Source organism: Glycine max, chromosome 8 (assembly GCF_000004515.6).
Source record: "Glycine max cultivar Williams 82 chromosome 8, Glycine_max_v4.0, whole genome shotgun sequence".
In the NCBI taxonomy this organism is placed as follows: domain Eukaryota; kingdom Viridiplantae; phylum Streptophyta; class Magnoliopsida; order Fabales; family Fabaceae; genus Glycine; species Glycine max.
The window spans coordinates 40,394,856-40,419,603 of NC_038244.2; the positions used below are offsets into that span (position 1 = coordinate 40,394,856).

General features: G+C 32.1%; 2 protein-coding genes, 1 non-coding gene and 1 pseudogene across 5 annotated transcripts; all 4 read left to right on the forward strand.

Annotated features, from left to right (window-relative positions):
* The first annotated feature begins 4,331 nt into the window (after positions 1-4,331).
* TRNAG-GCC (transfer RNA glycine (anticodon GCC)) lies at positions 4,332-4,402 on the forward strand. The gene has a single exon. It is a non-coding gene; the product is annotated as a tRNA-Gly (tRNA).
* A 442-nt stretch (positions 4,403-4,844) lies between these two features.
* On the forward strand, positions 4,845-6,162 carry LOC100790132 (glutathione S-transferase U17-like; annotated as a pseudogene).
* A 2,104-nt stretch (positions 6,163-8,266) lies between these two features.
* Positions 8,267-12,277, forward strand: LOC100790656 (mucin-21). Of its 3 annotated transcripts, none has more exons than XM_003530626.5 (3): positions 8,267-8,738; positions 9,400-11,105; positions 11,708-12,277. In XM_003530626.5, exons 1-3 carry the CDS (start codon positions 8,409-8,411, stop codon positions 11,850-11,852), a joined length of 2,181 nt encoding a protein of 726 aa, XP_003530674.1. In that variant the 5' UTR covers positions 8,267-8,408; the 3' UTR covers positions 11,853-12,277. The 3 variants fall into 3 exon arrangements, with proteins under 3 accessions (XP_003530674.1, XP_006585997.1, XP_006585998.1); XM_006585934.4 differs by lacking the exon at positions 8,267-8,738 and adding an exon at positions 8,783-9,319; XM_006585935.4 differs by lacking the exon at positions 8,267-8,738 and adding an exon at positions 8,783-9,241.
* Positions 12,278-17,016: 4,739 nt separating this feature from the next.
* LOC100785006 (uncharacterized) lies at positions 17,017-24,660 on the forward strand. Its single transcript, XM_003531997.5, has 4 exons — positions 17,017-17,620; positions 21,321-21,923; positions 22,815-23,109; positions 24,177-24,660. The coding sequence occupies exons 1-4, from the start codon at positions 17,063-17,065 to the stop codon at positions 24,209-24,211; spliced, it is 1,491 nt and encodes a 496-aa protein (XP_003532045.1). The 5' UTR covers positions 17,017-17,062; the 3' UTR covers positions 24,212-24,660.
* Positions 24,661-24,748: the final 88 nt, after the last annotated feature.

Here is a 24,748-nt window from a genome sequence, read left to right on the forward strand (position 1 = left end):
TCTACCTAAAGCCCGACGCAATTCTCTGATTCTAACCATAATCTACAAATTTACACATTCATATCAATTAATATCATCGTTCAAATAATAGTTGAGTTTCATATTTCATAACAAAAATGTTTTCATTTTATTACTCAAAAACTAACTAATAAAGTAACTAATAAATCATCTAAAACCCTATTGTATTATTAAATGTATTATATTTTAACAAATATAATAAATAAAATGTAAATTAACATTAAATGATTAATTTAGAATACTAAAATATATCATCGAAATAAACTATAGCTTTATTTTAAATATTTTATAAACTACTATTTAATAATTCATAAATAAGTATTTAATTATTTTATAAATAACTATTTTTATACTTTTATATATTCATAAATCAATGTAGAAACTTATTTTTTAAAATTTTTATACTTCAAATCACTATTTCTAGCAAACTAAAATATATGATCAAAATCAAAGTATAATTTTATTTTTTTATTTTTAATAAAAGACTACTTCATTATTTTATAAATAACTATTTTAATACTTTTATATATTTATAAATACAACAACAACAACGCCTTATCCCACTAGGTGGGGTCGGCTACATGGATCAACTTCCGCCATAATGTTCTATCAAGTACCATACTTCTATCCAAATCATTAAGTTCGAGATCCTTTTTGATAACCTCTCTTATAGTCTTTTTGGGTCTTCCTCTGCCTCGAATTGTTTGTCTTCTCTCCATCTGATCTACTCTCCTCACTACAGAGTCTACCGATCTTCTCTCTACATGCCCAAACCACCTAAGTCTATTTTCCACCATCTTCTCTACAATAGGCGCTACTCCAACCCTCTCTCTAATAGCTTCATTTCTAATTTTATCCTGTCGAGTCTTACCACACATCCACTGCAACATCCTCATCTCCGCTACACCTACTTTATTCTCATGTTGGCTCTTGACCGCCCAACATTCTGTTCCGTACAAAATCGCCGGTCTTACCGCAGTCCGATAAAACTTTCCCTTTAGCTTGATCGGTACCTCTGCATCACATAACACCCCCGATGCTTTTCTCCATTTCATCCATCCTGCTTGAATGCGATGATTCACATCCCCTTCAATTTCTCCATCATCCTGTATTACAGACCCAAGATATTTATACCGTGTGACTTGAGGGATAATATGGTCTCCTATTTTCACCTCTGAGTTAGAAACCCTCCTTCTTTTGTTGAACTTACATTCCATATACTCCGATTTGCTTCTGCTTAGGCGAAAGCCATGTGTTTCTAGAGCTCGTCTCCAAGTTTCCAACCTCTCATTCAACTCCTCCCTCGACTCTCCAAGGAGGACTATGTCATCTGCAAAAAGCATGCATCTCGGCGCTATCTCTTGGATTTGTTCCGTGAGGACATCCAGAATTAAGGTAAAAAGGTAGGGGCTAAGGGTTGACCCTTGATGCAAACCAATTGTGATGGGAAAATCGTCTGACTCTCCACCCTGTGTCCTAACACTAGTCGATACCCTATCATACATATCTTGGATAGCTCGAATATATGCAACCCTAACCCCTTTCTTCTCTAGAGCTTTCCACAAAATCTCTCTAGGCACTCTATCATACGCTTTCTCCAAGTCAATAAAAATCAAGTGCAAGTCTTGTTGGTCCATGGTCGACCTTCCCGGCATGAAACCAAATTGATTCTCAGTAACTTGAGTCTTCTTTCTTAATCTCCGTTCGATCACTCTTTCCCATAATTTCATGGTATGACTCATGAGCTTGATTCCCCTATAATTTGCACACTTTTGTATATCCCCCTTGTTCTTATAGATTGGCACTAACGTGCTTCTCCTCCATTCCTCCGGCATGCGTTTTGACCTCATAATTTCATTAAAGAGTTTGGTGAGCCACTCAAGACCTCTATCTCCAAGAGTTTTCCACACTTCAATAGGTATGTTGTCTGGCCCCACCGCCTTACCATTACTCATTCTTTTCAATGCTTCCTTTACTTCCTGTTTCTAAATCCGACGATAGTACTTATAGTTCCGGTCCTCTTCTCTTGTGTCTAGACTGCTAGAGTCATATCCATATCCATCATTAAATAAGTTGTGGAAATACGCCTTCCACCTTTCCTTGATATCTTTTTCATGCACTAAGACTTTGCCTTCTTCATCCTTAACACACTTTACTTGATCCAAATCTCTAGTCTTCCTCTCTCTACCCTTAGCAAGCCTATATATAGATCTTTCTCCGTCCCTGGTGCCTAGAGCTTGGTATAGTCCGTCAAAAGCTTGGGCTCTTGCCTCACTCACCGCCTTTTTGGTTTCATTTCTAGCTATCTTATACTTATCCCAAGTTTCAGAATTTCTACACCTAGACCACTCCTTGAAACACTCCTTTTTTACTCTAACTTTGCTCTGAACACTTTCATTCCACCACCACGATTCTTTACCCCTAGGTCCAAAACCTCTAGATTCACCCAACGTCTCTTTAGCCACTTTAATAATCTCTTGGGACATCTTGTTCCACATATCATTTGCACTTCCTTGTGATTGTCCACACCATCCCTCCCATATCTTTTGTTGGAAGATTCCTTGTTTCTCACCCTTCAAGTGCCACCATTTGATCCTTGGTGCTACCATATGACTTCCTATCAGACTTCCTGATAAGGAAGAAATCTAACTGAGAACATGTCCCTCCACTTTTGTAAGTGATAAGATGTTCCTCTCTTTTCTTAAACCATGTATTGGCTATAGAAAGATCCAAAGCCTCCGAAAACTCCAAGATGGATTTACCCTCCCCATTCATCTCCCCTAGGCCAAAACCCCCATGCACCCCCTCAAAACCTCTAGCCACGCTACCTACATGTCCATTGAGATCCCCTCCTAGGAAAACTTTCTCTCCTTGGGGTATAACCTGAAGTATCCCTTCTAGATCCTCCCAAAATTTTACCTTAAAGTGTTCTGCTAACCCGACCTGAGGTGCGTACCCACTAATAACATTAAAGGTGTCCTGTCCCACTACCAATTTTAAGGCTATGATACGATCTCCTACTCTTCTTACATCCACGACATCCTTCTTCCACTCCTTGTCCACAATAATCCCTACCCCATTTCTTGATCTGATTTTTCCCGTATACCACAGCTTAAATCCCGAGTTGTCTAATTTTTTCGCTTTTTCACTTGTCCACTTAGTTTCTTGTAGGCACATAAAATTGATCTTCCTCCTCACCATAATATCCACTATTTCCATAGATTTTCCAGTAAGTGTGCCTATATTGCATGTACCAAAGCGAATCCTTCTGTCATGAACTAGCTTCTTTACCCACACCCGTTCACGAAAATGTGGGAACCCTTGCTTACTTTTCACTACATCCGGGCGGCGATGCAGCGGCCCTTGCTCTTTTGACACTGTACTCGAGCCATACAGCGCGTTGCTTCCGGGCAACGACCTAGCATTCACATTATTACGTAATTGATCCATGTCGTAGAGATTCGACAAAGTTTTACGTTGGCTGTCGAAAGCCTAACACAACCCTCTCCTTTTATCCGGGCTTGGGACCGGCTAAGAATAACAAAGCTAACCTAGGCAGGATTTCTTTTATATATTTATAAATGAATGAAGAAATTCATTTATATATTTTTTATACTTCAAATCACTATTTATATAAATATTTAATAGTATTAATGTAATTATATTTATACAAATATATTAATAAAAAACATTTTACATTTTTCTTGTACAATATTACCTATTTTTTAAATGAATTTTAAAATATATGCATTATAAAATTTGAAATTTTGGTTATTTAATTATTTTATAAATAAATATTTTAAATATATAAAAGTATTAAATTATTTATTTCTAAAATAATTAAATAACAAAAAAATGTAAATTTATTTTCAAATAAATAAAAGTATTAAATAAATTATTTATTAAATAAAAAATATTTAAAATTAATAAAAATATGGATTGAGAATTCATATAGTTCATACGAATTGACAATCCGTAAGGATCTAACACAGTTAAAACAAATAAACACGGATCAAGAATACTCACGACGGGAAGATAAGATGGGATGGAAGAAGAATTTTCAAATGTGGTGGTAATTTTTAATTTATTGTCTAACTATTTTTATTTTGCAAAAGACAAAAACATTCAGACATTGTGAGGTAGAGAACAACCAGTATAAGGGCATGCAGTGCTAGTGTTAGCTATGTTTCATAAGCTTTTAATGTGTTATTTTTATTTATTTTTTATTTTATTGAAGTTTGTGTAGTTGGAACTTGGAATATGTGTGATATTATTATTAAACATCAAAGAATTGAACAGTTTAAAATTGTATAGCACCAGTGGTCTAGTGGTAGAATAGTACCCTGCCACGGTACAGACCCGGGTTCGATTCCCGGCTGGTGCAGATTGTTTTTAACTTTTTACTACTTAAATTTTAATTGACATAATCTATAACATTATAGCCACTCAAACGAAGGCTTCCCCTGTTTTTTCATATATTTAAAAACTACTCTCTTGTTATTTATTCTTTTAAACAAATAATAAAATTTTATCGTGTTTGTACTTTTTTATTTATTTAAATAAACTCATGCAAACATAAGCTACAAACTAAATGTTAAAAAAAAAGAAGCTAAAAATGACGTATTGGCTGCATTGGACCTTGGACGGCAATGTTTTTACTTGGTTGAGGAATTGTAGCAATAATACACTTATAAATACTATACTCTAATTAATAATTATGAATAAAAAGTGTGTCAAAGAATCGTTTAAAACTGATGGTCATGGTCCTTTTAACTTCATAAATAAACTTTGGTTATAATAAGCACCATCATAGATTTTGAATTTCAATGGCGAAGAGTGATGAGTTGAAGCTAATGGGTAAATGGTCGAGTCCTTATGCGATGAGGGTGAAGATTGCCCTCAACATCAAATCCCTTGAACATGAACACTTTGAAGAAACCATGATAAGGTAAAGTTTTTGTATCTTTGCAATTTATATTCCTTTGTATTTGACTCTTTGGAACTACAAGTGTGGAATGAATTTAGAGTTTGATTTTTGTACACTCTGACTGACTACGAATCTTTCTAAATATAAATAATTATTACAAAGTCAATAAATTTTAATTATATAACTATCTATGCTTTGATAACAGTATAAAAAAACCTATACATTATGAGTTTATTTTAATTATTCTTTTTATAAATGAAATATACTCTAATCCATATACAAAAGATGGATATTTTAATTAAATTAATGAACTTATTTGATTTTAAAAAAATTATGTTTGGAAGTTACAACATACTTGATAGTTGTTTTCATCTTAAGTTTTAGACTTTTAGTCTATATAAGAAAACATCAAGTTTTAGTTCTTACATGTGCATAAAAGTTAATTTTCTCTTAAGTGCTAACACACTATAGAAAACTTTCTGAAAAATTGAATTTTCGAGCGTTGATAAACTGTGATAAAAAATTCTTCAGGGATTAAAACTTAAAAAAATGGAAACATCTACATTGACAAAGTGAATAGTTTAATCATGTGTCTTACATGAAATGTTTATCAAGTGAGAAATAAGATGCAAATTTTGAGTGTACAATAAAAATTAGATTTTAGTAAAATAATTTTGGTTATTCGTATATGGTTGCATAGTTAAAATGAACTCCTCAGTCCTCTCAACCATCACACTTTTGTTGACTAAGTGTAATTTTGGAATTTAATTTTTGTTCAAAATTCATAAAAATTGAAATTAACTTGATCTAATTATATTTTGTGGAAATGGAGTAGTGGTTTCCTTCCATGAAAAGCATTATAATTGTTGAAGGAGAGGAAGAAAGGAAGCCATACTTTGAGGTGTTGGAAGAAGTGCTTGAGAGGATAGAGGATGCTTTTATGAAATGCAGCAAAGGAAAGCCCTTTTTTGGTGGAGACATGATTGGATGGATTCCTTGATATTGCATTTGGGTGCTTCCTTGGATGGCTCAGTGTCATAGAGCAAAGGTATGAGAGGAAACTTCTGGTTGAAGCAAAGGCTCCTGCTTTGGTGAAATGGGCTGAGAGATTTGTTGTTGACCCTACTGTGAAGGGGCTTATACCTGAGACTGATAAGCTTGTTGAGATTTCCAAGTCTCTTCAGATCAAATGAAAAGCTGCTATTCCCAAGAAATAGAATTTTGATGTGGGAGTTACTTGTGCTAATGGTGTTGTTCACTTGTATGGTGAATTTTGTGAAAAAATAAGCTTAAATGTTTTATATACCTATAATATTTTTCTTTTTCAGTTTATTACTTAAAAAATATTTTTATTTTATTTTACTATCTGATATTCTTAAAAATTTTATTTTTATACTTGTAGTTAATTTAAGTTTCTTAAGTAATGATGTAACACTTAATTAACTTCTTATATCATCACTTAATTAATGATGTAATATTCTATTAGCTTATCACATTATTATTTAACGGATCAAGACTAATAAGTATCAAAAATAAAAATTTAAAAATTTCAGACAGTAAATTAAAAAAAATACTTTTTAGGTAGTAAAGTGAAAAATAAATATATTATATATATGAAAAATATATTTAAGTGAAAAATAAAATTGACTGTGGTATTGGTTTCTCTTGCAGTTACCCTTGATTTTCTCCTCTCCTTAGTCCTTTCTTGCTTTCCTGACATTTGTAATCACAGCTCCATATTAAGTTACTGGTTCACTTTGTATTTCGGTGTCATGTAATTGTGTTGTTCAACAACTTCTCCCCTTGACTTTAAGTTTCACAATCTGATTAGGAAGTAACAATACTAAAAAAGAAAGCATTTTTATCACAACACTACTTTATTCCTATGAGCTACACTTTGTAATGATTAGTCTTTTGAATGTAAAGTATGAAATGAGTAATAAGAAAGTTGTGGCTTTCAGGAGCTTTCTCCAGGCTCCACCAGGAGATAAGATAATAGGAAATTTGAGTGTAACTTGTTCAGATTGAATCACCATATAGAGATTTTTGTCATGTAACACTCCAATTCACTTAGAAGCTTTTCATTATCTAATGTGTCAGTGTACCCATTACTTTTATCTCTCCATATTGCAAATACAAATTTGCTTTTGTCCCAGAGAAAGAACCTAGCAGTCCACAACAAGTGCGACCAAAGATTTCATATCATTTAGCTGACAATCATTGCAATGAGATGAAAATGCTCTTTCGTATTCTAATTACTTCACTTAAAGGTAACAAAACAACAATTTTTTTAGCCTTCTTTATACCAAATGCATTAAATACATCTTTACTTAGTTTAAACATTTTCTCACTTTAGAAGAATCAATAATTTTTTTATCACTTCAATTGGAGATAGTTGTTTCTGTGCTTGAGAAACATCATAGGTGCTGAAGATGATGAGGCAAAGAAACCATAAAATGGAAGAAGTGCTTGTGAGACCTTTGTATATACTGGGTGAGTTTGTTTAAGCTGAAAATAAGTGATTTTAAAAATAGCATTTATTTATAAGTGATTCTTACTCTTATAAAAACAGAAACTCTCCATGTATATAAATACATAGCATAGATGTTTTCATTATGGATCCTCTCCGGCCTAACTCTCAGTGTTCAGGAAAAGTAGTTAGGAAGTTGTTATTTGTTCCAATCAAATTGCTCTTGGTTCCTACCAGAACATTACAAATATCAAAATACTCTTTCTTCATTTCTTTCCTCTTTCCCTTCCTTCTTTCATTCCTTCTTTTTTTCCTCTTTCCTAGTCTTCCCACCTTGTCGCACCAGCTGTCCTTTGTGTATAGTATTTTTTATTAGGATTTGTCAATAAAAAATCATGATTCTATCGTACAAATATAAATTGTATAACAAAATCATAGTTTTATTATACAAATTGTGTCATGAAACCGTAATTTCATTTCTTTTTTATTTAGTGGTAATCCAACCGAATAATGTGTACTTTTTTTTATTAAACCCAATTACATAATAGAAGTATGATTCTAGTGCAGTAGTAGGGATGAAAAAAAATATAAGTTCTTTGTTTTTTTTGGGTAAAAAATATATAAGCTTTTAAACCCACACCGATGGTATCCTCACATGATAAAATTAGCTGTTAACCCAATAATCATAAATATTTTTTCTCTGTAATATTCTTTTTTTATCTTAAACATAATCCATATAATGTATGCACTTTCTAACAGCTTCCATCAATCATGTACATTTTAGTTAAATTCATTTCAAAGAAATAATCATTTATTTCACTAACTTGGTAAAAAAAAAAAAAAAAATCCATTTCTTTATGAATTTATGATTCACTCCACTTGGGAAACGGCCAAACCGAATCGAACAACATTCTCTTCCTCCCTTCACTCGCTTAACCACTGAATCTCGAAGAAGAAGCGAGAGAGACACTGCGATTCAAAACCCTAACAAAAATGGCGTGCGAGATGCCATTGGATCTGATAAAGCACCTACGAATACTTCTCCGCAGAGAGGCCAATCTCTCGTGGTACGACCCCGAGAAGGAGGAAAATCTCGCGCTCCCAAAGCTCCCTTCGGTGGCCGAAACCATAGCGAAGCTCGATCCCTCGCCGAATTACCTTCGCTGCAAGAATTGCAACGGAAAACTCATCCGCGACTTGCAATCTTCAATATGCGTTTTTTGCGGCACGAATTCCCAGAACGAACTCCCTCCCGAACCCATCAAATTCAAGAGCACCATTGGATATCGGTGGCTACTCGAGTCGCTTCAACTCGATGGATCGGTAATATCATATCAATCTCGTCGCTTTCTCTACTGAAAAAAAAATGTTTTTTCCTTTTTTCTTTTGCTGATTCAGTCTTAATGCTGGAAATTGGAAACTGTAGGTGTTATTTTGATATAAATGTTATGCATTTTTCCTTTTTTATAATGCAAATAGGAAAGAAAAGTAGATAAATTGATAGTTTGTTTTGTTTGGCTAATGATTATTTTTTAGATAAATCTTAGATGGAGTTCTTTAGGTGCTGTTTTCCAATTAAAATTGGAACTTTACCTTGATAATTTACTAATAAGTGGTTACATTGAATGTTAGCATAGGTTTTAAAGGTGAAACTCCAATTTTGACTGGAGAACAGTATCAAAAGCAACTACGGAACTGGATCTAAGTTTTGTCCCTATTTTTAGGAAAAGTCTTAGATGAACTTCCTTAGGTGCTTTTGGTATTGTTCTCCAATCAAAATTGGAGTTTTCCAGCGGGAACCTGCATCATAGAGGTTTGTATTAAAGGTGAGCAAAGGTTACCAATGCAAAACTCCAACTTCGATCCGAGAACAGCACCAAAAGCACTTAAGAAACTATGTCCAAGTAATGTCTTTTATTTTTTTAACGGAAAAAAATGAGGTTTGATGTATTGTTGTGTTAACTCTGTGCACATTGTTTTTTAGGACATGGTGGCACCAGTAGTGGATGAAAATGAATGGAAGAGGGGGAGGAGTGAATTGAAAGATGAGATTCCCTTATCTGAACTGCTAGATCTGGAAATTAGATGGCCTTCTGAGGCCGAGAGAGCTCAGACAAGTACTTCGGATCTGGCCGCTCAGGGGAAGAGCTCATTGAATTTGGCTGGAGTTGATCTTGATAGTTTTTTCGACCGGAGGGAGTCTGATTCTGAAGTGTATGAACAGAACTTGGCTTCTGGAAAACAAGTTGGTGGTGCTTCAGATAAGAGTTTCCAGGCTAATGAAAATCTTAGTTTGTTTCAGAATGTCCAAGCTTTGGAAGCGGCTGCAGGGTCTGCAGAAAATCAGAGTGGTGATTCATTTTCCAGTTGGGAGACCAGCTTTATGTCTGCTAGTTCTGGTCCTGTTCATGAAATGCCCAAATCAGTTTATCATTCTAAAGTTGAATTGGATATGACATCTGGATTCTTGAAAGATTCTGTTGGTGTAAAGAAGAATGACGATTTCAATCCTTCAGCATCCACGGAAGACGATTATTTTCAGGGTGGATGGAGAACTTTCAACTCAGAGGTACATGACCAGACTGGGAAATCAGAATCAACCATGGATCCTAGTGGTATAAAAACAGCAGAAAATGCTAATGGTTCTAGTAGAAATCTTGATTGGATGCAAGATGATCTATGGCAAGGGAGTGATAACAAGACAACTGATACTGTGCCTACTGCGGAAGATAAAGATTCATTTGATGAATGGAATGATTTTACTGGCTCAGGTAGCACACAAGATCCTTCTAGTACTATTTCCAACTCAAAGACAACTGCCCAGACTGGAAATGTTGGATATTCTGTTGATTTTAATGATACAAAAACATCACAGGATGCTAATAGCTCTTCTAACAAGGATTTTGACTGGATGCAAGATCAGTGGCAAGATAACAATAACAAGACAACAAATGCCATCAGTGGTAACGAAGCTGCTGACGCATTTGATGCATGGAATAATTTCACTGGCTCAGCCAATACACAACATTCGTCCTTTGGTTTATCCAACTCAGAGATAACTGGCCAGGCTGGTAAATTCGAACTTTCCCAGGATCATAATGATACAAAAACAGCTGAAAGTGCTACCGGTTCTTCAAGTAATTTTGACTGGATGCAAGATAACCAATGGCAGGGGAGCGATGACAAGGCAACTGGTATTGTGACTACTAATGAAGCATCTGATGTATTTGATACATGGAATGATTTTACTGGCTCAGCTATTTCACAAAATCCTTCCAGTGGTGTTTCTGACTCTGCGATTACTGCCCAGACTCGGAAGTCTGAAGTTACTGCTGATCTTGATGACATGAAAACAGAAGAGGGTACCAATGCTTCTTCTTGCAGAAGTTTTGATCGGATGCAAGATGACCTATGGCAAGTTAGCAATAATAAAACAACTGTTACCAGGACTACTAATGATATTGATTCATTTGATGTTTGGAATGACTTTACTAGCTTGGCCAGTACACAAGATCATTCCAGCAATGTTTGGAAACAAACAGTAAACCTGACTTCAGCAGAAATGACCTCTGAAACGAATTTACTCAGTTCGTCAAACAGCTCACATGATAAAGATTTTAGTGGATTTTCACAGCATGATCTATTTTCAGGACAGTTTGGTAGTTCACTTCCAGTTACTTCTTCCAACAGGTGACTTGATATTATGTTGGTTGCATTTTTTTAATATAAGTATGCATAGTTCAATTTGATCACTTTCAAAGTACCAGGTGAACTTGAGTGTATTTCCAACACCTTTAGGAATTTGAGTTCCACCTTTCAGTTTACATTTAGTGCTAATTGTATAATTCAACTAAAGTGATGTCTATACAGTTGAAATACTTTAAGGAAACTGATGCATCTGTTGGATGGACATGTTGAACGGGGAAATGATTGATGGCATGATTCTTAGCTTTGCATGTTATGACTTGAAAAGGATATGCCTCTTTCAAGTGAATGGGAGAAGGAACAAACTAGTGGGTTGTTCTCTTATATTAATCTTTTATTAGAACTACAATGTCCAAACATCTTTCTCCTCCCTAGGTAACTACCATTGATACTTCTACCTTGAAAGCACTGGAGACTCGGAAGTTCTTCATCCTTTAAACCACTGCATAGGCTTTGCATTTTACAATTTTGATGCTCTGGTTAATAGATGTGGATATTTGACTTTCTTCACTCTAACATGTAGATGAAACTTGATTGGCATTTTGTATTTTCAAAATAGAAATTTATGCCATCTGTTGCATGTTCAGGGTGGATGAAGTGGATATCACTAGAGGAAACTCTGGAGATGTTTCCAGTGCAGGTGGGTCAAAAGATGGCGTAGAGATGCTGCTGTCACAGATGCATGATCTCTCCTTTATGCTTGAGAACAATCTTTCAATTCCCCCAAAGTAAGATGGAACTACACTATTTTCTTGTAACTCATCCATTTATTCTTAAGCCTATATTATGATTACTTATGTAATCTGTAGCATAGCCCCTTCTTTCTATGTATTTGTTCTTTGATGAATGGGTAGGGAATAATATGGCTTTCATCTACAGTTGTAATTTCCACTCTTCCCTTAATCATTTTTTTGGGTGCAATTCCATAAATTAGTTTTTGATTGTAGATCATGCATGTTGCTATCTCTTGTTTTGTAGAATGCTACTACTGTATATTAGCTAGCAGTTGTGGGGAGATGAATCTGATTATGATTTTTTGTGTAAGGTTCGATTTCAGAGCTGCCTTTAACTATGTTGAGTTGAGAGTTGAGACTGTTCTGACATTACTAGCTCCACTGCCAAATAATCTGCAGTAGATGCTTCATAGCTTGGTCTTATGCCCTTGTGAGCTTTAAAACAAATGGTGCAGAAACTTTTCAGTGAAGATTGTCTGTTTTTTTTCTCCACTAAATAATATAAAAGTAAGGTTATTCTAATTTAATTAAATTGTATTAAAATTTTAAATTAACCTATTCTTATATTATAAATTAGAATACATAATTTGAAGAGTGATTTTTTTAATATAATAAGAAACTAAAATAAATCAAATGTCTTGCCTAATTTAACATTAATTTTAATTAAAATCAAGTTATGTAGTTTAATATTTTAAATCGTCTCGCGTAATATATTCACAAACACCTATAAACGTAAGCATTTTTTTTGCCATACAAAAGTCTTAATTAACGCGAGTTTTCTAATAAGAAACCTCCTATAAGTTTGAATTTCATGCAAACTATGTAAAAGTCAAATTTTATTAAAATTAATTTTACATTATTGACTATTTATAAGAAAAATAAAATAAAATTTATCATAAATATTTTTATTAATAATAAATTATTTCTGACACATTTTTATTACTATTTAATGAGAATATAGTAACAGTTTAAAATTGAGTTATTATTACAAATACTATTAATAATAAAATAAAAAATAATCACAAATAATGAAAAATTAGTCGCATAATGTAATTTTGAGACTAAATTGATGTGTTTTCTTAAGTTGTCTTTTCCAGCACCTCTTTCCCTATATTCCAGTTTTATGTTGTGTTTGAATATAGGATACGGTTTTTCTGTTTCTGGAACATATTTTGTCAATAGGTTCCCTCTGACGCTGAACAAAAAAAAGGTTCCCTCTGACAATTACATGAACCACCTTTTGAATTATCTACGAAAAACGTCGGAGGAAAAAAAAAAAGAAAAAAAGAAATGCCCTTATGTACAATGGAATTTCCTAGCTTCAAATGTTTTGCTTGCCGTACAGTACATGATTATAATATTGGTGTTGATAATAGAATCATTCCGGATCTTGGGAAAGTTGAAAAAACACAAATCTTTCCTAAAAATAGTTGATGGTTAAGGTGAAAATTGAAAAAAAGTGTCTCTCATGTGATTTATGAGTAGGGGTGGAAATGAGTCAAGTCAAGAAAAGCAAGCTTTACTAGACTTGAACTCGACTTGAGTTGAATACGTAAAATTTGAGCTTGACTCATTACTTGTCATAGACTTAGACTTTTTTAAGGCTAGACTTGACTTACATAAAAGCCCGGCTTGACTCACGAGCATATTCAAAAGCTTGCTTAAAGACGTCTTTGATTAATTAATTATTTTAAACCCTAGTGAAATACTAATTAAAAAAAGAAACTTATAAAATTTCGTATAAGTAATGTACAAATCCAAAAATAATTGATAAACAAAATCATATTGAATTCAAGTCATTAAAGCACAAAGTATATCAAAAGAAAATAAAAAGAGCATAATATTAAAAAATGTATGGATTAGAGATGATTTACACTAATATAGCCAAACAAAAATTATTATTAGTTAAATTAATAATTTTTAATCCAATTTTTTGAATATATAATTATATTAAATATTTTTTTAAAAAATATATCTATAATAATTTCATCTTAGTCTACTCAAGTCATATCTTATATACTATTGATCAAGACCGTACCCGAATTAAATAAACATTAAAAAAATGCAATATCTTGGAAGTGATCTTAGGTCGTCTCCCAACGAGCAATAATCAACCAGACGTTCATAACCGATAGTAATAAAACAGTAACGAATTGGGGGGTTGTTTGTTTTTGTAAATTAAGCAGCAAACAAATTCGAATTAGAAAATAACAGAATTAAAACATGCTTCCCCTTGATTCACAAGCAAGTCTCTTATCCTAGATTACGAGAATTTTTCTTTAATCAGTTCAACCACTTAATCCAACCCTAAATTAAATGACTAAGTGAAAATTAATATAAGGTCGTCATTATGTGATTAAACAACACATACACCAATTAATCATGAATGAAACTAATCATTAAGCATGAACGTAAATTAAGCGCAGAGACAATTAATCAAGCACTAAGCATGCATGAATTAATAGCAACAAATACAACATTAATCAGTATAAACGAAACTGTAAATTGAAGCCGAAACGAAATTGTAGAAAATGAATTTTATTCTACGTGCATGGACAATAATAAAAATTGGAATTCTAAAATCCTAGAATTATTCTTCTCTCCGACAAAAAACTTCCTAAACTAAAACTTTGGTGCTGTTATATAGGTTCTCAGCCCCAAAACTCACAAATCTATTTTAAGTGCAAGCCCATAAACGAAATAAAATAAAATCTGTATAAGATAAGATAAGATTGAATGAAATTAAATCTGGACGAAATAAAATCTAGATGGAATAAAATCTGAATAAAATAAAATCTAGATAGAATAAAATCTGGATAAGATAAGATTTGATAAAATAAAGTTATTATTATTATTATTATTATTATTATTATTATTATTAGTTAAACAAGCCAACTTGTCAAGCTTAATAAACTTTTTTTTATAGTTTGAGCTTGACCTTTTTATCTAAAAAGACTTTTTAAAAAGCTTGAGTTTGGACTTTATAGTAAACAAGCCGAGCCTTACATAGGCTGAGCCAAAAACGCTCGACAAGCTGCTCGGTTCATTTCCACTCCTATTTATGAGTATAAATATATAACGATGGTTAGATTTATTAACTAAATAAATATTGAACGATAATAATCTATTACTTGTAATTCATATTATTTTCACTTATCAAAATCATTTGGCACCGTAACTAGGGATGGATACATGTTATTGTATAGGGAAACTTTGTCCCCCTAACTTTTTGTAATTAATTTTTTAAATATAAATGATATTTTAATATTAGAGTTATTTTTTTTTTTTTCATTTAAAGGGGTTTGATTTTGGAGATATTTCGGTAACTTCGGCTTCCTAACTTTGCACGTATCAAACACATTACTGTACTCCATTCCCCATTCCGCCGTACGTCACCTTCACAAGCAAAATTCATTTCAAACTCCCATTTTCAATTTTCTTTCATTCAATTTCCATTTCATTTCCTTTTTCTTTTTCAAACTCCTATTTTTCAACCCATAAATAATACAAGACAAAATTGCTCCCTCAACCGTGAGATTCTTTGTATAAGTCCTTTGACGTGGTACATATTGATTGACCCACTAAGCAATAGAACCATCTAGACATAACCAAGACAACTTTACGCACAAAAACACGGTTATAATTATAACCTTTTCAATTTCAACGTTATTTCCTTTGATTAACACATGATATATTCGCTAAGCGGAAAATCAAGACCCTCCATCAGGCCAATTTATTACTCCCCAACATTTTACACAAAATCTATATCATTATTATCAAAACAATATAAAATACTCTCTGTGTCTCCCGCATTAAACTCAATCAATATAAAATTACGAAGCCCACCATTTTTTTTATAAAAGGGTAAAATATATTTGATGTTATTAGACATGACAAGAAAACCAGTACCTGTACGTATCCGTTCAAATCCGTCTCGACTTTGATGGGTAATATCCGAGTTGATCAGGTATGGATTTGGGTTCGGGTTTTCTCCGATAACCAAAAGTCAGGTAGGGGTATGGGAATACTAGACTCGTCCCGACCCCGAACCCAAACCTGCTCCCCCACTTAAAATCTTTAGAATTTTTGCATAATTTAATCAAAAGGCATGAAATTTTTATTACTAGTTAATTTTATTTTAAAATTTTGACATAATTTAATATTATTTTCTTAACTATTTTTGTAGACACACGCGCTATAATAAATTTATTAATATATAAGTAGTTAAAAATAAATGTTTAACAATTAATTTATTTTTTCTAAAATCAAATTTTTAATATTTTTTTTAAAAAAATATTTTTCTAATTTGAATGATGTATGAGACGGAGTCGGGGATACCCGATATACAAAGGATACCCGACGTATGGGGATGAGACAATAAACTTGAACTCGTCGGGTATCGGGTACTGGTATGGAGATATATTGGGGAGTTGGGGTAAGGAATTGGGGAGACAATACCCGTACCCGTCCCGCCCCATTGCCATGCCTTGATGTTATCATAAAATTTAAAAAATTAATTTTATCCTTATAAATTTTTGTATATTAATCTATTCTTTATGTTTGGGATAATCGGGTGTGGCTAAGAAACTTATACAGTTATACATCTAATTTTATTACAAATAAATTAAACAATTTTTTAGATGGCTAACAAACTTTTACCATTGTGTAAAAAAAAAAGACTTACACATTATTAATAGAGTTAAACATGTAATTTTTTGGCAATTAAAAATCCTAAAAAATTACAATTTTTTGTTGCTGTAATTTTCTTATTTTTTCTGATGAGATTAGAAGAAAGATAAAATAACAATAATAAATTCTTATATATTTTGAATGTGCTTTGGAAATGCAGAGAGAGAGATAAAATAATTAAGTCACCATAAATAAATTTTAATTTTATAAGAATGAAATTAATATAAAATTTGTTATCACAACGAAATTAATATGAAATTATTAGCGAGTATGACAACCAACAAAAATATTTTTAATTTTTAGAGAGATGAAATTAACCCAAAATTTGCTATCAAGATAAAATTAATACATAACTCCAAGTGACATTTTACCTTCTATAAAATTACCAATAAACTGTAAATAAAATCCATCAAACACTTTGATATCCTTCTCCTTATATATATATATATATATATATACAATAGACCCATATCATAATATAGCAACCATTCTTTGTTTCTTGGCGCACTCCAAGTCACAATGGAGCATTTCAACAAAGCCAAAGCCGTGAAGCTCCGCAGCCACCTCGGCAAGTACCTCATCGCCGACGAGGACAAACTCCGTCAAAGCAAACGAGGCTCAACAAAAAAGGCAATATGGGAAATTGAACTAATAAACGGAAAGAACCACCACGTGCGGCTGAAAAGCTCCAACGGCCGTTACCTAACGGCGACGGACGCGCCGTTTCTCTTAGGCATGACGGGGAACAAGGTGGTGCTAGCGAATTTCGACAAGGGCACGGATTGGAAGTTCGAGTGGGAACCCATAACGGAGGGGTTCCACGTGAAGCTGAGAAGCTGGTGCGGGAAGTACCTCAGAGGTAACGGCGGCACGGTGCCATGGAGAAACTCCGTTACGCACGATGACCCTGCTAGCTCCGTTACTCACACTTGGATCTTGTGGGCTTCGGAACCCGTGCAAGAGTTTCCTGAGAAAATGGTTTCTTTCGCCGAGAGCGACTTTTCGTCGTTGGATTCGGAGGATGAGCTTCTGGCCTCGGAGGAAGAGTCTTCGAGAAGTCACAAGTCCATGCTCAAGGTGTGTGCCTACGTTCCATTCTACTTTCTTGATTTTACTATTATTGCATGTTCTTAAATTTTTACATCTTTAGATTAAAGTTTACATATAAGTTTGGATTAAACTAAAGTTTACAAATTAAGTTTGAAAAAATATTATAGGACATGATTGAGTAAGTTTTTTTTTTAATAAATACTTTAAAGAAGAAAAAAATAAAATATTTTTATATAAATTAAAATATGCTCGATCTTTATTAAATAATGATTAACTAATTTATAGGTTTTTTTCTTAAAAATGAAAAAAAAACATCTACAAACTAACTAATTATTAAGTAATAAATAACTTATTTAACTTGTAAAAAAATTGTTTTGTTTTTTTATTTTATTTTTTATCTTATAAATATTTTTAGAGAAACTTATACTGAAATAAATCCTAAGTCTTATTTCTTTCAAAGTGAATTTTTAAACAAATTGTTACTCTCAAACATACTTTTGAGAGCTACTAATATATGATTTTAAATTGACTTTACTATAATTTTGAAATCTAATTCTGACCGAATATTCAAGCACAGCCTTAATTGGTTGAAATTAGATTGTGGTTTAACTGATTTAGTTTACGTTGATTCTGTTGACCTGTATTATGTATTATAGGTTGAACCTTTAATTTAGGACAAGTGATCGAATTAATAATTGTGTTTGGTGGCAACGTGTTTGGATTGAACTCGGATGGGTGTTGTTGACCAAAAAAGAAAAATAAAACAGACGCGTGTTGCCGTAAATGAAAATGAAAATGGCTATATATTTGAATAATTTTTGAATTAAAATACCCTATTTTGAACAAGTAAATCCAAACTTTCATTCTACTTCATAACAAAACAAATAAATAAATATTTCATTTTTGTTATATGCTTTAATTTCCATTTGTTTAAGATTATTCCATCCAAGTATATATATATATATATACACACACATATAATTAGATTGAACTATTGCAGTAATTATATACATGAAATTCAATCTAATGATGAATACACATAGAACGTAATGCGCGTTTGTGTTTTTCGTAAGAAAATAGATTAGGAGAGTGCAATTATATTTATTTACATATAATTAGATTAAACTATTGCAGTAAGAAAAAAAGATTGAACTATTAGAGTAGTATATGCAAAAAATAGTCATAACTATAAGTAGAAAATTTATAGCTCATAGCAATTTTGTATGTAAAATACTAACAATTCGTCATCACTATTTAATTTTGAGATTTCTACACAGAATATTATAAATACGTTCACGAGATCCTCTGCAGTTATACTTTCAACTGCATAAATCTTGACCTTTAAATTTTTATGTTAAATTATAGCATGGACATTTCTTATGATAATTCCATACGTTCATAGGCTTATAAATGCTGATCGATAATTTATTCTGATGCGAATTAAGTGACGCTCATCATTATTATGCTGTTATTTCCTTTTCCGGATTGAGGTGCCATCCTGATCCGTGATATTAACTAATATTAATTATTTTTCCTGTCTTTAATTATAAGATATTTTTAATTAATTATTTTTTAAAATAATTATCATATTAATTTTATCAATTAATTTTATCAATTAATTATATTATGATTTTAAAATTATTTTTTTTATTCACTTACTTGTTTCTTATTATTGTTAAAAAAATAATTAAGTAAATATATGTAAAAAATAATTAATACATCTAAAAATTAGACTTTTATAAAAAGGGATAAATCATTTTTTTTAAAAAATATTATAATTAGAAATGAAGGGAGTATAATATTTTGACCTTCTTTCTTGCTTTGCTATTCTAGAGTTAGGGGTGATTTAAATTCAAATTAATCTAAAATAAAAATAAAAATAAAAAATAGTGAAAAAAATCTAAAAAATGAATCACATTTTTTTTTAGATTTGTGTGGATAATTTTTTTTGGTTAAATATTTTTTTAATTTATTATGTAGGTTTAATTTAGTCGTTTAATTTTTTATAGGTTCAATTTGATTCTTTAATTTTTAAAATTGATTTAGTTTGATCTTTTAATTTTTTTTATTCAATTTGGTTCTCTAATTTTGAAAACTAATTTTTTTTTGCTTCGGAAAATGTGTATTTTGTGACAAATTAAAATTACTTAGTGACGATTTTGAATTGTTATAAAATGTGATTTCTTATCATTTAAATTTAAGGATCAAATTGAACTAATTTAAAAAATTAAATAATCAAATTGAATCTAAAAATTAAATTAGAGAATAAAATACTAATTTAACCATTTTTTTCTTCTCAAATCAATCGGTTTGATTAGATTTGTAGTTTGAATTTGTGAAATTGAATCAAACCTAATACTTATTTATGATTTATGTTTGTATCACTTGAATTTCACTATATTTTGTCTACCAAATTTATATAATATATATTTTTTTTTCAAACAATATTTTTAAGATATGATTAGTTTAAGATAAATAAATTTTGACAATTTTTTATTATAAAAGATTTAACATATTAACAAGTTTTATAGATTGCTATTAACAATATTTTCAATGTAATTTAATTTAAAAGATGAAAAGAAAATATACTATATTTTAATAAAAATCTAATCAAACCAAATTACAAAATATTAATTTGATTTGATCCATATTTTATTTTAAATGAAAACTGAATCAACTTACATATATCTTTTAAGTTTGATTTAAATGATTTTTTTATTTTTAATGAAAAATCAAATGAAATCGAGTCGGAACAGCTCTTCCTAAAGTCTGCCCCTTCACCTCCATGAGTGAGTTTTGTTATTCTTGGGATTCTTCCGCCTTATATAGTTAACACATGCAAGACACTTTTTATTTTGTTTAGGATTAGATATATTTTTGGTGTATGAATTGAATATTTTTTTATTTTTATAATTTTTTTTATTTCTTATAATATAAAATGTGTTTATTTTATTTTTGATGTTTAAAATACGTTATATGACACTTTTATTTTAACATTAAAAAATACATTATCTAAAATATTTAAAATACCTGGATGAAAAATAAAACAAACATATTTTGTAAAAATTAAAATAATTTTTTATAAGGAAAAAAACAAAAAAAAACACTAAATTAGCTTAGATCAAAATTATGTTTAATTTTTTTTTCATAACAGAAATTTAGAATAAAAAAATACTATATATCATGTGCTCCGACAACTCTGAATTTTTACCAACTGGGTCCCGCAAATCGCCGCTCACGCGGAGCTTCAACAATACACGAACCGCGTGATATTAATTTTGCTGCCTCTGCTCTGTCTACCTACACACTTGCCACCCACTATTTGTTCCTCATTGTTACCCCATGGCCACATTATTAATTAAATATGTTTTTTTTTATCAATAGAAATAAATAAATGATGATATAAAAATTTATAATAATTTATATATTAAAAAATAGTACTATTATAGGATTATACTTTTTTAATATTAATACTATTATTATTTCTTGATATTATAGAATTTAATTTAAATACAGTAATAGAGTAATTTTTTTTCAACTTTATTTTCTTACATTACATTAATATACCACTATACCAATACCCAAAACCCAAGTCACTCTTCATTCATCTCTGATCCAAACGAAGTAACGAACCAACCAATCACCCTGTCTTTCTGACCCAAAAACATAGTCCCAAATCGAACAAAATCAATCAACTAACTCCTCCAACGTTGTTGTTATTATGCAGACAACAAGTTCCAACACCTCCGGCGCCACCTCGATCCGTTCCGGCATGGAGCTCTTCCACCGCGCGAAGGCGGTGCGCCTCCGCAGCCACCACGACAAGTACCTCCTGGCCGACGAGGACGAGGAGTCCGTCACGCAAGACCGCAACGGATCCTCCCGCAACGCCAAGTGGACGGTGGAGCTCATCCCGGAGTTCGACAACATCATCAGACTCAAGAGCTGTTACGGAAAATACTTGACGGCGTCCAACCAGCCGTTACTGCTCGGCGTGACGGGGCGCAAGGTGGTGCAGAGCTTGCCGCGGCGGCTCGACTCCTCCGTGGAGTGGGAGCCCGTGCGCGACGGCGCGCAGGTCAAGCTCAAGACCCGTTACGGGAACTTTCTGAGAGCGAACGGTGGGGTCCCACCTTGGAGGAACTCCGTGACGCACGATATCCCGCATAGGACCGCCACACAGGATTGGATCCTGTGGGATGTGGATGTTCTCGAGATTCATGTGGTGTCCCCTGCTCCGCCTCCGATTCCGCACTCCGATTCGCTTGATTTCGAATCGAATACTCCTTCTGCTGTTAACATCAAATCTACTACCTTCTCCAGACAAGAGGTATGCATTACTTTTTTTTTTTTTTTCTTTCTATAGATGCTTCTAATTGATCGTTTTAATTTGATTATTTTGTGGGTTTGAGAGTAATCAATTTGAGTTGAGTGGTAGAAAATGGAACTAGTGGAATACACTTTCCTTTAATCATGGATTTACACATGAGAAATGCTAACTTTATTCTCACTTCTTATATATATTAAATGAGAATTGAATATTATGAATTGAAAATTGTTCATTTAAGTTTAAAGTTGTATTTGGGTGATCAATAGTAAAATTGATTTTAGTTAACATTCATTTTGAAGCTATGTAATTTATATTTGAATGTTTTTTATTTTAAAAATAAGTTAATGGTAAAATTTGGTAAATTTTTTTTTATCCAACACGTAAGTTGCTAAAATTGCTTTAAGTCAAAATCTATTTTGATCCTAGAATTGATTCTTCATAGAATTAAAGATGCGAACATTTACCTAAGGTTACATTGGTTTTTCAATGTGATTTTGGATAATTCAACATGTAATTTAAACATGCACTCTTTTAAGGATGGATTGTTGTATAATTGAACATGAGAAAATGCTAGGAACACACTTTATAATGCACTTACATATTCTCTTTTGAATGTGTTAGAAAGAGTTTTCGTTTTTAAAATATTATTGAATTATGGATTGATTATAGTTACAAATTATTGACTTCAGTAATAATTAGTCATTTATAAAGTGGCTTGAAAGTGGTTGACAATCTAAATTAGTATGATAATACTAAGGAGGTCTAGTTCAATTGGTTGAATAAGTGAGTGTTGTAAACCTTTGGTATCATGTTTAATTCCTACAGACAAAAAAATAATTAGTGTGATAATGCATTACAATTAAATTGTTATTCGTTTGGTTGGGTTTGTAGTCGACGGATTCGAATGTGGGTTCGCCGCCAAAGAAGATGGAGGGGAGGACTATATACTACCACGTTGCAGAAGATAATGGGGATGTGGATGATGAGAATGTGCAGGGTTATTCTTTGAATTTCAAAGGGAATGGGGTTGAGCAGTTAGCTCGAAAGTTTGAGGAAGAGACTGGGCTTGAGGGAGTTATTGTGTGCACTCGAAGTCCTTTGAATGGAAAACTCTACCCTCTTCGCTTGCAGCTTCCTCCAAACAATGTCACCATGCAGGTTGTTTTGGTTCTTCCCTCATCTAAAGGTTAGTCTCCCCCTTGTCAAATGTTTTTTCTCGTCAATGCTTAATCTTCTTCTGTTTTACACGTATCTTAGTACTTGTTATGTTACATAATTTGATAAATTTAACTGTTCGCTGAGGTTAAAGATTGAATTTGTATGGGGAATTCATATAACCGTTTGTGCTAAAATTTAGGATATCAAAATAGCAAGTTGGTATTCCTAGATTTTTGTCTTTGACTGTGGCAATTTTCTAAATTTGTTATCGTTTGAAATCTGTATATTTGACAGCTTTTTTGTCTAAAGTACATATCAAGTGTATGAAATTCAGAAAAAAATATTTGGTATTGAAATTTGTTTAAACTAGATTTTTAGCTAATCTATTCTTCCTCTCCGTTTTTTTTTTTTTGAACTAAATTTTTGTGTGCTATATAAACTATAGGATATATTGAATCCTAAAATGAGAAGGTACCAAAAGCTCCACCATTTTGAGTCCGTAATCTAACTGGATTGATTAATGGATATTTAGTGAAATCGAAGTATTGAGTTGAAGAATTGGGGATTGTGTTGATGATTTCATTCATAATAACTCTCTCATGAGATGGAAAATTTCATGTTGTCAGATCAAGTATTCTAGCTGTTATTCTGCTTTACATGTATTGCTCTACTTCATAGAAAATTAAACTACGTCTGAAGGACTTTGTTATTGTTGCAATGAATTTTGGTGGTGAAATCTGAAATGGTATAACTTTCACAAAAGAAGTAATTTGAAGGAATATTTAATGTTATGGTTTGACAAATTCAGCTATGGTTCCTCAAATGTCATAAAAGTATGCAACAAATATAAACAATTTCTCATTTTGGATGATCTTGTCGTTGCTGAGAAGTAAGGAAGTTGCATCTCTAGCATTTATGCAGCTTGTTTAAGCAAGCTCTTAGAAGAAATCGTCACAATCATGTTATTTAAATTGCACATAAGACTTTAATCACTTCTGTTCCCTTCAGTTTCTTCATCCTCACCTCTTTATGTTAGATTTGTCTGAATAGGTTATCCTGTTGATCTAACATTTGCCTTTTGTTCTGGTGTTTCAGTGGCAAGAGAATTTGAGGAGCAAGGTATACTATGACAAGCTACATTATTGTTGGAGTCTTGAATCTACTGAAATGCAAGGCCTATGTACGTTGTGATCCAAGCGTGTTTCAAATTTTATGTGATAGCATTTAACAATATGTTGCAAAACTCCACCTATTTCAAGTGAGTCCATTGCATTTATAAGGCAGAGTTCACCAAGGTCCAATGGAGGTAACTTAAAGTTTCCATGGCAAGGTTCATATCAGCAATATCCTCTATTAAGTGGTGTGGAAGGGTTGTAGATGATTCTGATGGAGATGAAAGTCTTTGTTAGGCTTCCTATTTATTAGTGCTATAGCTTTAATCTTTAGCCTATTCTTGTGGATTCAGATATTTGTTGTTTCTTTCTCTGTTGGTAATTTTCTGTTTTTCATGTTTTTTTAAGGTGTATCATTTGTATAGACAACTTTTATCAGAAAACTAGAGGTATATTTTTTATTCATATATAAATTTAAGGTATTAGAAGCATTTTTTAATCAGATAATTTTTTGCCTCATTTGTTTGTATCTAATCAAGTGATCACATCGAATGA